Source organism: Dipodomys ordii, unplaced genomic scaffold (assembly GCF_000151885.1).
Source record: "Dipodomys ordii isolate 6190 unplaced genomic scaffold, Dord_2.0 Scaffold42, whole genome shotgun sequence".
Lineage (NCBI taxonomy): Eukaryota > Metazoa > Chordata > Mammalia > Rodentia > Heteromyidae > Dipodomys > Dipodomys ordii.
The window spans coordinates 3,003,469-3,016,017 of NW_012267258.1; the positions used below are offsets into that span (position 1 = coordinate 3,003,469).

At 47.9% G+C, this 12,549-nt stretch overlaps 2 protein-coding genes across 2 annotated transcripts in view; both read left to right on the forward strand.

Annotated features, from left to right (window-relative positions):
• The first annotated feature begins 1,052 nt into the window (after positions 1-1,052).
• On the forward strand, positions 1,053-4,305 carry Rhebl1 (Ras homolog enriched in brain like 1). The gene is made up of 8 exons (XM_013018768.1): positions 1,053-1,197; positions 1,747-1,818; positions 2,244-2,311; positions 2,695-2,777; positions 2,872-2,928; positions 3,565-3,612; positions 3,752-3,833; positions 3,995-4,305. The coding sequence occupies exons 1-8, from the start codon at positions 1,143-1,145 to the stop codon at positions 4,082-4,084; spliced, it is 555 nt and encodes a 184-aa protein (XP_012874222.1). The 5' UTR covers positions 1,053-1,142; the 3' UTR covers positions 4,085-4,305.
• A 6,690-nt stretch (positions 4,306-10,995) lies between these two features.
• Positions 10,996-12,549, forward strand: part of Kmt2d (lysine (K)-specific methyltransferase 2D) — a 43,484-nt gene continuing 41,930 nt past the window's right edge. Inside the window, exon 1 of the mRNA XM_013018787.1 lies at positions 10,996-11,121. The gene's annotated coding sequence lies outside the window, so the exon portion shown is untranslated. The remainder of the gene's footprint in view (positions 11,122-12,549) is intronic.

Consider the following 12,549-nt stretch of genomic DNA (forward strand, 5'->3'; position numbering starts at 1 on the left):
TTTCTTTTTGCTTATGTGGTGCTGAGGAATCAAACCCAGGGCCTCATGCATGCAAGGCAAGTGCTCTACCACTGAGCCACCTTCCCAGCCCCCCCCCTTTTTTTTTGCCAGTCTTGGAGCTTGAGCTCTGAGCCTGGGCATTATCCCTGAGCTTCTTTTGCTTAATTACCACTCTACTACTTGAGCTACAATGCTACTTCTGGCTTTTTCTGTTTATGTAGTACTGAGGAATTGAATCCAGGGTTTCATGCATGCTAGGCAAACACTCTACCACTAAGCCACATTCTCAACCTTTCTTTTATTATTATCAAACCCAGAACCTATGTCTTCGAGAGTTAAAAGATCTTTCTGTCATGTTCATGTTCTATTTCTAAAGTATGGAAAAAGCAGTAGGGGCCCCATAAAATACTTGTTGAATAAATGAAGAATGAATAAATGATAATGTTAATAAAACCTCATACTACCTGTCACACATTCTAGCAATTTTCCCAAGAACAGTTCCAGTTCCAAAGTTGGATCATGAAAGCCTGAGAAAATTTGGGGAAAGTTTGGGCTGAAGGCTGGGGGATGGAGTATACTGGCACTTTGGCCTTTTTTCCTTAGCCAAGGATCCCAAGAGATCTTGCAAAAGGGAGAACTTAGAAGGTTTTAACTAGAAACCCCAGCTTAACCACAACGGGTATTTTCTATGCACGATTCTTCGTAGCCACTTTGGCAAATGCGCAAAGAACTTTAGGACCCTGGGTGTCTTTCTATTTCTTTATGAATGAACCCAGCTCAGGTTTACGCATGCGTGTTTTCCATTTCTCCAGCTCCATGTGAGACCCACCCTTCCCTCCAGCCGGCGGCTCCGCCCTCATCTGTTCTAATAGACCAATGAGGAGTGGAATGGGGGGCGGAGCCCGGAGCTGTAAGGCACTATATTTCCTTTCCGCAGCCGGCTTTCTTAGTTCAGTTGTGCTGTGTTGTGATCACGTGACCATCCCTGGGCTTGGCGCTTGTTTTGGTTTTTCTTCAGCTTGCCCTGGCCGCTTCGCGGTGCACGGCTTTCCTGCATCGGTTGCTGTTCCTGTCTGCAGCCTGACCTGTTCTTTGGGCTCTCACCCCGAAATTCTGCAAGTCTCCAGGGACAGATCCCTGGCATGCCGCCGCCGGTTCGCTATAGGAAGGTGCTCGTACTCGGATACAACGCTGTAGGTGAGTCTCTCCCTGCTGTGGCTTTGTGGCTAGCAGAGGCTCAGCCACGGGAATGAGACACCAGGCGCTTGTACAGCGAGGTTTGGAAGGATGAAGGAAGAAAGGCCGCAGGAAGCCGAGCGGGTTAATGTGGACTTGGCTGTGGGAACATCACAGTGGTCCCCGGGGTTACTCTGGGAGCAAGCCTGGTGTTTGGATTTGTTCCCCGGGGTTACTCTGGGAGCAAGCCTGGTGTTTGGATTTGAAGATACCGCCGAGATCTGTGTGGGATTGATAGGCATTAAGTGTTCTGCAGCAGGGCGGATTTGATCCTAGGGAATTCTAGATCTTCCCCAGGACGGGCTAAGCAACAGGAAAGCCTTACTGGGTCTTGCTGACTATAGCCAAAGTGGTACAGAGACAATGTGAAAGAGGGTGTGAGTCAGATACAGAAAGCAGTTGCTTGGGGTGTAGTCACAGACTGAGAGCTGATGTGGGGATACCCTTTGGTTCTGGGGCGCAGTCGAAAGGACTGATGGATGATTTGGATACAATTGCTTCTCCTCACAGGGAAGACATCTTTGGTACATCAGTTTGTCAATGGCGAGTTCTTGGAGGACTACGATCCTACTGTGGAGAATAGTGAGTAAACTCTCCATTACTTGTAAAGGGGTGAGACCTGGAGGTCTTGGGTAATCTATCCATCTCCAGAGTTTGAGATTTCTTTGTTGCCCAAGGGCTGATTTATTTAAAGGATAATTTTAAAATATAAAAATATATTTTATTAAAAATAAAATATAATTTATTTTAAAATTTACTTTAAATATAATTTATTTTAAAGTAAAAATACAATCTCTTCTACTAATCCTATTCTGTGAGTCTAGAGAATCAATTTTGCATGATACTCAGTCCAGGGTAGTGTATATGTAAACAGTATGAACCAGAGGGTCTCTTTTTATGGCAACTTCCTTGTACCTGGTCTGTGTCACTTTCAGGATCAAGAAGGTTTGGGGTCCGTATCTCTGACACTATAAAATATCTCACAGACAAGTTTTTTTCCTTTTCAGCTTACAGCAAGATAGTGACTGTTGGCAAAGATGAGTTTCACCTACACCTGGTGGACACAGCAGGGCAGGTACCAGTTGTGGTATTCAAATGTGGCAGTTCAGCCTTATGACATGATATTGGTTCATGTGTAAAGTAGTAGTAAAAGTTTGTTTAGGTGTCAGAGTGTCACAAAGTATATAGCCCAAGCTGAGCTTGAACTCTTGATCCTCTGGCCTCAGTCTCCAGAGTGCTGGGATCATAGGCTTGTATCACTATGTCCAGTTAAAAGAAAGTCATTTTTAGGTGCTAAGGGAATGCAGAACTCATTGGAGCTGCTTTGTAAATACTTGTTGAAAAGAAGTGACTGGAGCAAGAAGTGCTATAGGGAGGGTCATCTTAATGTCATCTCACTAAACCTGTTGCCATCTAAATGTTAAGGGTCTAGGTACTGATGTTTCTATTTCTTACCAGGATGAGTATAGCATTCTACCCTATTCATTCATCATTGGGGTCCATGGTTATGTGCTTGTGTATTCTATCACCTCTCTGCATAGGTAAGTGACTGTGATTGTGAGCTTGGGGGCTTGGGGAGACCTTAATTAAGTAGTCCTAGAACTAAAATTATAACTCCATTTTTTGTGTTTAAAGCTTCCAGGTCATTGAGAGTCTATACCAAAAACTCTATGAAGGCTATGGGAAAATCCAGTAAGTAGTCCTAGGGGTTAAAGGTAGTGTGGGGACTGGGAATGTGGCGTAGTGGTAGAATGCTTGCCTAGCATGCATGAAGCCCTGGGTTCAAGTCCTCAGTACCACATACACAGAAAAGGCCAGAAGTGGTGTTGTTGCAAGTGCTAAAGTGCTAGCAAAATAAGCTCAGGCCCTGAGGAGTTCAAGCCCCAGGACTGGCAAAAAAAAAAAAAAAAACCAAAAAACCAATAAAACACCTTAGTCAGTTCGTGGTGGCTCATGCTTGTAATCCTAGCTATTCAGGAGGCTGAGATCTGAGGATCACAGTTCAAAGTCAGCTCAGGCAGGAACCTCTGTGAAACTCTTACCTGCAATAATCCACTCAGAAAACCAGAAGTGGCACTGTGGCTCAAGTGGTAGAGCACCTACCTTGAGCTGAAGAGCTGAGGGACAGCACTCAGGTCCTGAGTTCAAGCCTCACAACCACCACCACCAACAACAAAAAAGGGAGTGGGAAAGAACAAAGGGGTTAATTATCCAAACTACAGAGGAGTCTGGGATATAGATCATGCTTGGTTTAATTGGGAAGTTGTCTAACTTTGACACATAGGAGATTGGGGTTCACAGAGAATAATAACTGCTGTTTCCTCTTAGGCTGCCGGTGGTGCTAGTGGGGAACAAGTTGGATCTTTCAACAGACAGGTATGTAAATTCTTTGCTGCTTAGGGGCTTTGAACCTCAATGTTCAGATTTTAGGCCTTCTAAGTAAATAGAATTTCAGATGTGAACCACCAGTGCCTGGCTCTAGCCTCCATCTTTTATATCTCAAAATTTCTTTCAGAGAAGTGAAAACAGCTGAAGGAAAGAAGTTAGCAAAGTCCTGGGGTGCAACATTTATGGAATCATCTGCTAAAGAGAATCAGGTGCTGGGCCTGATGACTAGAATGGTGGGAAGGGTAAAGCAGTGTCTTACATAGTGCTTGGTGGTGGAGATGATTGGGATGTAGCATAAGTGTGTTTATCTCAGGGCTAGAGAGTATTAGCATTGAACTGATTCTTTTCCTTAATATCTATTTCCTTGTAGCTGACTCAAGACATCTTCATCAAAATTATCCAGGAGATAGCCCGTGTAGAGAATTCTTATGGGCAAAAGCATCGATGTCACGTCATGTGAACACTTAACTACCCTGGCACGAGCCAAGCTCCATTAAGGCAGGCATGCAGAGTCTCAAGGACCTCAAGAGTATGGTTGGCAGCCATGTCCTTGGTCCTCTGGACACCCAGTGTGGTGCCCTTATTTGCACTTTTTCCAGGCCCAGTGGCCTGGTTGTCAATGTTTACAAAGAGGAAAGGTGTCTCCTGAGCCCTGACCTCTAGCTCCCTGTTGTTCTAAATAAATTATGCTATAATCTGTAGGATAAGGAGTCCTGGGCATTATTTATCCAGAATCCACCTTCCTGTATAGGTTTTGGTGTTGGCTGGGTAAGGAGAGCTGGAGGACTCCTGAAGTGGGAAAATATAAATATGCAAATAAACTAAGAAATCTTTTGTTGACTTCTCTGTGTGTGAGGGGAGAGCTCAGGGGTAATATCCCACTATCTTTTTTTTTTTTTTTTTGCCAGTCCTGGGGCTTGAACTCAGGGCCTAGGCACTGTCCCTGAGCTTATTTTTGCTCAAGGCTAGCGCTCTACCACTTGAGCCATAGCACCACTTCTTTTTCAGTATATGCAGTTCTAAGGAATCAAACCCAGGGCTTCATGCATGCAAGGCAAGCACTCTACCACTAAACCACATTCCCAGCCCCTAATATTACCCTTTACAAAGAATTTTTTTTTTCAGTCGTGGAGCTTGAACTCGGCCTGGGCATTGTCCCTCAGCTCTTCAGCTTAAGGTGAGCTCTCTAACACTTGAGCCACAGTACCACTTTTTTTCTGGTGGTTAATTGGAGATAAGAGTCTCATGGACTTTCCTGCCTGGGCTGGCTTTGAACCATGATCCTCAGATCTCAGCCTCCTGAGTAGCTAGGATTACAGGTGAGAGCCACTGGTACCTGGCTTAAGGAATTCTTACTGGGGTGTTTTTGGAGTTTTTCATTCTACCTCACTCTGATTCCTTATTCCTCACTTATTAAGGATCATTATCCTAAAACTATTTGTCTTTTCTATTTTACTGGGTTATTTCTATATAGTACTAAGTCCAGTTGGTTGCCCCACCTATCCAAGTTTGTAGATTCCGTTTTAACTACGGAAACACCACCCTCTAGTGGCCAGCTGCTATATGCTGCAGTCATCTGAACATTTGCTGAAACTCAAAGAGAGCAGAGTTTGGGAGGAAGAAGGAAGCTTTTCATTCCTAATGAAAGAACCAAAGATTCCAGAGGCAGACTAAAAATGCTGCAAGTGTTTTGATTCCCCAAGAAAATCAAAGAGAAAAGTAAGAATGTCGCAGATGGATATCAGTCTGCCATCTCTTACAGTCCGTTGTCCCTTTCATTACTGTGGACTCTGCCTGCCCCCCATACATACATTCTTTTCATAGGTTTAGTGGTCTTTTTCTACCTTTGGAGTCATGGTGCAGTTTTTAGATGTTAAAAGATTGCCACTGAATTACTACCTCAGTAGGAATATGGATATTTCAGCTAGAAAGGTTTTTGGATTTTGCTTTTTTTTTTTAGAGTGGTATTGGGATTTAAATTCACACTTACTAGGCAGACAATATATCATGAGCTATTTCCCCTTTCTACTTTTCTTTTTTTTTCCTGCCCTTCTTTTTTTTTGTCGGTCATGGGGCTTGAACTCTGGGCCTGGGCACTGTCCCTCAGCTCTTCAGGTCAAGGCGAGCACTCTACCACTTGAGCTACAGCGCCACTTCCGGTTTCCTGGTGGTTTATTGGAGATAGGAGTCTCACGGTCTCTCCTGCCTGGGCTGGCTTTGAACCTTGATCCTCAGATCTCAGCCTCCTGAGTAGCTAGGATTACAGGCGTGAGCCACCAGTGCCCGGCTCTGCCTTTCTTGATTGACTGTTCCCCCCTGCCCCTTTAGTTCATCAGGCAATTGGATACTGTGTGTGTGTGTGTGTGTGTGTAAACATATCAGTATAGGAGTCTCACAGACTTGTTCCAAACTGTCATTGAACAGATATCCTCAGATCTTAGCCTACTGACTAGCTTAGGATTAGAGGTATGAGCCACTGGAACCTGGCTAAATGGTGTATCTTCACGGGAAGAATGAAGACCTCCCCACTCTGTTATTTGGGGTGGAGGATGAACTACCCTATTCAAGTGTACTTGTGATTTTTTTTTTTTTTAATTTTTGGTCAGTTGTGAGGCTTAACTCTGGGCCTGGGCATTGTCCCTGAGCTCTTCTAGGCTAGCATTCTGCCGTTTGGGCTATGGTGCCACTTCCAGTTTTCTGGTGGTTAATTGGAAATGAGTCTCACTTAGTTTCCTGCCTGAGCTGGCTTTGAACCACGATCCTCAGATCTGAGCCTCCTGAGTAGCTAGGATTACAGGCATGAGCCATGGTGTCTGGCACAAATTGTGATTTTTTTTTTTTAAAGCTATGAGCTTGTCAGTGCTTAATCCAAGCTTATACTTTGGGTATGGAGATAATGATTTGCTATGATTTTTTCCCCCTCCCTTTGTTTGCTTTTTCTTTAAAATAACATACAAACAAAAACCAAGAGGAACTCAGCCTCCTGAGTGATGGAATTACAGGTATGTGCTTGTTTGCAATACTGACTTTAATTGTCCTGCTAGCTGCTTTCGTTTCAATGATTCAGAATCAAACCATACTAAAATGAAATGGATGCTAGAAAAATCATACTACCAAAAACAACCTGTGGTCTAGGAGGTCCTTCAGGGCTGTCACCATCCTCTCCTGATTGTAATTCCTTTTACACATCTGACCAAGATACTCACAACATGTCCTCCCATTGCCATTTCCACAAGGTCTTTGAAATAAATATCTGAAGTTTCTAGTTGCTTATTTTTGTTTATTTGTCAGTTGAGGGGCTTGAACGCTGGGCTTGGGCGCTGTTCCTGCACTCTTCAGCTCAAGGCGAATGCTCTACTGCTGAACTACAGCACCACTTCCAGATTTCTGGTGGTTACTTGGAGATTAGTCTCATAGACTTCATTGCCCAGGCTGGCTTTGAACCATGATCCTCAGATCTCAGCCTCCTGAGTAGCTAGAATTACAGGCAAGAGCCACTTGTGCTCAGTTCTAGATGCTTATTAATAAGCAATATCAAGACATAGTAATAGTTATTGCTGGTCAATAGCTTTTCCATTTAGCTTTGTTGTTGTTGTTGTTTTTTGTTGTTGTTGTTGGTCGTAGGACCTGAACTCTGGGCCTGGGCACTGTCCTTCAGCTTTTCAGCTCAAGGCTAGCGCTCTACCACTTGAGCCACATTGCCATTTCTGGCTTTTTCTGCTTATGTGGTGCTGAGGAATCGAACCCAGGGCCTCATGCATGCAAGACAAGCACTTTACCGCTGAGCCACCTTCCCAGCCCCTCCTGTTCACTTAACCTCTCTGCGCCTTAGTTTCTTCCTATGACATGTGGTTGAATGTGTTTCAGAACCAGGCATTAGGGGCTCATGCCTATAATCTTAGCTACTCAGGAGACTGAGATATGACGATCACAGTTCAGAGCTATGTTGAGCATACAAGTCTTTGATATTCCATCTTCAAAAGAGCCAGCAAAATGCTGGGTTGGTGGCATGGCTTTAGTGGTAGAATGTTAGCCATGATTGAAAAACAAGCAAGAGCATGAGACCCTAAGCAGAAAAAGAAAAAAGAAAGAAAGAAGTCTACTAAGAGCTTGAGGCTCTGAATTTAAGCTCCAGTACTGATGCTTGTGTGTATACACACATACACAGCCTCAGAGGAATGAAATAATATACAGAATGCTTAACATAATTCACCATACATAATAACCCTTTAGAAATGGTGGCTATCAGTGTTATTGGAAGGCTTTCTGGTGAGGGCTTGCCTCTTCTGGCCTTTGGGTACTAACCATAGTGGGGTACAATCCTTTTTTTTTTGTCAGTTATGGTGCCTGAACTCTGGGCCTGGGCACTATCCTTCAGCTCTTCAGCTAAAGGCTAGCACTCTACCACATGAGCTACAGCAGCACTTCTGGCTTTTTCTGCTTATGTGGTGCTAAGGAATCAAACCCAGGGCCTCATGCATGGAAGGCAAGCACTCTACCACTGAGCCACCTTGCCAGTCCCAATACCATCCATTTTTTAACTTTAATCTTTTCCTTTTCTTTTTGTGGTAGTCCTGGAGCTTGAACTCAGGGTCTGGGTGTTGTCCCTGAGCTTTTTTTGCTCAAGGTTAGCACTCTACCAGTTAAGCCATAGCTCTACTTCTAGATTTTTTGTTGCTTAATTGGACATGAGTCTCATGGCCTTTCTTGCCTGGGCAGGTTTTGAATTGTGATCCTCAGATCTCAGCCTTCTAAGTAGCTAGGAATACTGGGTGAACTATGGGTCACTGCTGAGTTTTTGCTGAAATGAGCTTAAATGGTCAGAGAACGTGATGTCAGTGTGTGGATAGCAGAAATTATGCCTCATCCTGATTCTGTCATGACCACGCCACATCTCCTGCACTGCCAATATGGAAACCACAAGTTGCAGTTGGCTATATAAATTAAAATTAAAAGTTGCTCAGCTGCACTACCTACATTTCAAAGTATTCAATAGCTACATATGTGTTATGACTATTCTATTAGGTAACGTGGACACAATACATACTGATCATTAGAGAGTGCTATCAAATGGTGGTATAAGCCCTTCTCCACAAAACTAGCCCCAGATCTAATATGCACACTTCTTTCCCCTTTTTCATATATCTTTATCTAGCCTATGTCTGTCTATCTATCTGAACCTATCCATACTTATAGGTCCTTATTTATAGATTTATCTATAACAGGTAGATAAATAGGTCAGGTAAAAACAGCCTTTGATTTGAATCATGGCTCAACTTGTCAACAGAGGTGACTCCTTGAGCAATTTTTATCTATTTTAGCCTCAATCTTTTCAATTTGTGATATGGAGTTAATTCCTTGCAATTGGTATTCTTGTGGGAGGTAACTAAGAGGATATAAAGTATCTAGCACATAGTTTGTCTCCTGCTGCCCACCCAGTGTGTACAATTCATTCAGAAAAGGTAGTGTAATCACTTCCTTGCATCCATATTGAGGGTGTGTGTGGGGGTGGGTGGAGAATTGCCTGCCCAGATGTGTGTGCTTTGGGGTTTTGTCCAGACTAACAACAGTTTCCTGGCCAGGCAGTGAGGCTACCTTAGTTTACTTGAGAAGAGAAAAAAGAGAGGAAAAAAAAAAGAAAAATGAGATTAGGAAAGACTAGTGATGGGGTACGGTGCAAAGGAAGGGAATCTTTATAATTGATGTTTGATGGGGAGATGGTCTGTGTGGTGATTGTGACATCAATACCCCCGCTGCACAAGGTGGCCTGGAAAGCAGGAGAGGAGGTACTTGTTCAGTTTTCTCCGGGCCCCCAAACGTGGCAAGAACCCACCCTTTACAGCGCTTAGGCGCCGTGCCTCACTTTCTCCATTTGTGGACTCCAGTTCCCAGGATGCAGAGCAGTGGCCAATCTCCAGGCTCTTCTTCCATTCCTCCCCCCCCTTACCCCCCCCCAGGAAAGATTGTCCCTGGCCTAGGCAAGGGGATAGCTAGAGTTTCTAGGACCGATGACTGAAAGCGGACGGAATTGGAAGTGGTTAGAACCCTAGTTTTACCGCTCCGGAGGTAGAGGAGGTAGTTGCAGGGCAGGGGGCGAAAAGGAGGGGGGCTTCTTTCCCACGTGTCTGCTCAGTGGCCGGCCCGGCGCAGTCGGGGTTAACCCGTGGCGGAGGGATCCCGTTTGCGTGTGCGTAGAACTGCAGAGTCACAGCCTTTCCTCCGAGAGGCTCGTATCCCTCCGCCGCCCCGCTCCAACACAAAATAGGGCCGCGTCTTCTCCTTTCTCCCCCCGCCCCTGCTCGAGTGGGGTTCCCCGAGCCAAAGAATCCCCCCACCGCCACACCTGGATCTCACGCCGGAGCTTCACGAGTCTCCACGACCGCCTCCCAGATCTCGGGCCAGGAAATAGCCCCTTCGCAGGAACCACCCTACCGGCCGAGCAGGAGGCGGAGGGGGGGGGAGGGGGGAGGGGGGGGAGGGGGGGGGGGGAGGCGGAGCGGCGCCGCGCTGCACTACTTTCCTCTCCGGTTGCAAATGGCTGCCTCGTTCCCCACTTTCCGCTCAGTTTCCTGACCCCCCGGCGCCGGGAGCCGGGGTTGGGCCAATGCACCTCTAGGCCCCCCGCGATCACAGCCTGCTGGGGGTCAAGGGGGTGCCTCGGACCGGAGCCGGCCAGGCCGGGGGCGGGGCAGCTCCCCAGGCCAAGAGGGGAAGGGAGGCGAGCGCAGGGCCTGGAGCGGCCGGAGGGGAGCGGGCAGAGGGCTCGCACCGCCCGCCCCTTCCTCTTCCTCGCCCACCTACCCTCCTCCCTTCCCCAGGGGGGAAGCCGAAGGTGGGGGGCTCGTAGCCACCGAGGGAGAAGCGCTCGGGGGTCGAGGAGCCCGGCGCTGGGTGTGTGTCAGGTTCAACCCCGCGGCCCCGCCGGCTCCGCGTCGCCGTAGCTCGCGCGGCCCCGGGGCGCCGGCCGGCCGGGCGGGGAGAGGGGGCTCGACGCCGCGGTGAGGGTCTCTCGTTCCATCCGGGCTCGGCACGGGGCGGCGCGGCATTCCTTCCGGGCTGCTTGGGGAGGCGCCTCGACGTTCCATCTGGAGAGCCTCGACGTTCTGCCCGAGCCCGGCGCGGGCGGCCGGGGCGCTGGCCGGGCCCTGGGACTGAGAGGCCGCCCGACGACGCGGATGCGGAGCCTGCTCGCCCAAGATCAAAGCCACCGGTGCTCTCTTTGTGTCCGCTCGGGATTCGCCACCCTGGGGCTGTCCATGGAAACCTAAACTGCTGGAACCCAAGGCAGAGAACCCCTCTTTTGGCTTCTTGCTTTTTTTTTCTTTTTGCGTGGGGGGGGGGAGGGTGGCCACTCCGACCTGGATTTACCGTTCTTGGCACCCCTAAGCCCCCCCGTGCGGGGGGCGGCTGTGATCGCTCTGGCGGTTGGAGGTCGGGGAGCGGCCCGGGCTCTGGCCATGTTCTCGGATGAAGATTTCTGGATCGTCCTGTGAAGAGGTGAGTGAAGTCCGCTCGGCCAGGGCCCAGAAAGGGTTGGACTGGGGGCACAGCCAGATGGACTATCTTGGCTGGTGGTGGCTTTTAGATTGGAGAGGGGGATATCAGAGCTGGGGAGGCTTCCTTTGGCAGAGTCTGTCAAGGGAACTTGAGCCAGTCGCTAGACAGAAGCGAGGCCTGGTGTCTTGGGGTGTGCCTCTTTAAAAGCTGGGGGTTCAAGGAACCACAGGAGTTTGGGAACCTATCCAGATAGCCTTGCTGCCTGTTTATTTTTGTATTGGGGGGAGTTCGACTAAACAAGGACCCAGGCCCTGATGCCAGCACCAATCCCAGGCTGCTTGCTGCTTCTCCCCACAGGGTTCCCTGGGACAGAACAACTTGGGAGATTGGGGGGAGGGGGGAGCAGGGTGTCACTGCCAGGTTGGACTTACTGCCAGGTTGGACTTTAAGGTTGTTCCTACCCAGCGGAGCACCCACAGCAGTGGATGGGAAACTCAAGAAGCTCTAGGTCCTTCACCAGGCCTTCTTTCCCTGGCAAAGGGGAGGGTGGGTGGAAACTGACTAGTGTGATGAAGGGGGTGGTTGGGGCAAGAAGTAGGCGGGACTGGGGGCAGTTCTGGCCCTGCCGGTCAACTTTAAACTAGCCCTGCCTGGCAAAGTGACCCCAGTGAGGCCTAGTGCTGTCTTAGCCTGCTTTGCCTCCCCTCCTCTCGGGATGGACATAATCTCCAGGGATTATAGAGGAGGCCGTTGAGATTTGTTCCCTGCGAATGTGGGCTGAAAAAATTTAAAAAAAAAAAAAAAGGTTTTTGTCTCCTGCTTTCTCTGGGCCTGGTGTGGAGAGCTAGCTTCTCTGAGTCTCTGTCCAGTCCTGCAGGCCCCTCCCCAACTTCTACCCTTTTCAAGCTAAGGGAGTTTTAACTGGCCCCTTGATGCTGTACCAGACCTGCAGCATAGGGTGGCCTGTATTGCTTCCTAGGAGTGACTTGACTTGAGCTCCTTTCTGCTGGAAGCCAGTGTTTCCAGCCCTGCCTGGATGTGCTGGAGAGGAGAGAAGGAGTGTATATATACATGAAAGAAGGGTGCAGCATAAGTCTCATGTCTCAGTCTCTGGGCTCTGGGCTGGGACAGCCCCTCTCACACCTGTCATGCTGCCCAGCAGGGATTTGGCTAGTGCATTTTGCTTTCCTTCTCTACACCCTCCAAAAAACATTTGCTAGATCTTCTTGAGTTTAGATTTTGAAAAAGAGAAAGTGAGGATTTTGCCCTTGAAAGGTTTCTGGGGAGGTTAGTGGTGGCCAGGGGTGGTGGAATCAGGTGAGCTGTCAACTATGCTCTCTGTTCCTACCTTCTAGGGAGAGTCCTTCCTGTTCTCAAATAACTTTCTTAGGTGGGATTGTACTTTGTTAGCTATGGCTGCCTCTAGGA

Bases quoted from the DNA above. Each gene is read 5' to 3' on its own strand.
- Rhebl1 (XM_013018768.1), top strand. From the start codon at position 1,143: ATGCCGCCGCCGGTTCGCTATAGGAAGGTGCTCGTACTCGGATACAAC. The intron at 1,198-1,746 runs GTGAGTCTCTCC...TTCTCCTCACAG, and splicing joins ACTCGGATACAACGCTGTAG to GGAAGACATCTTTGGTACAT. The intron at 2,312-2,694 runs GTACCAGTTGTG...ATTTCTTACCAG, and splicing joins TGGTGGACACAGCAGGGCAG to GATGAGTATAGCATTCTACC.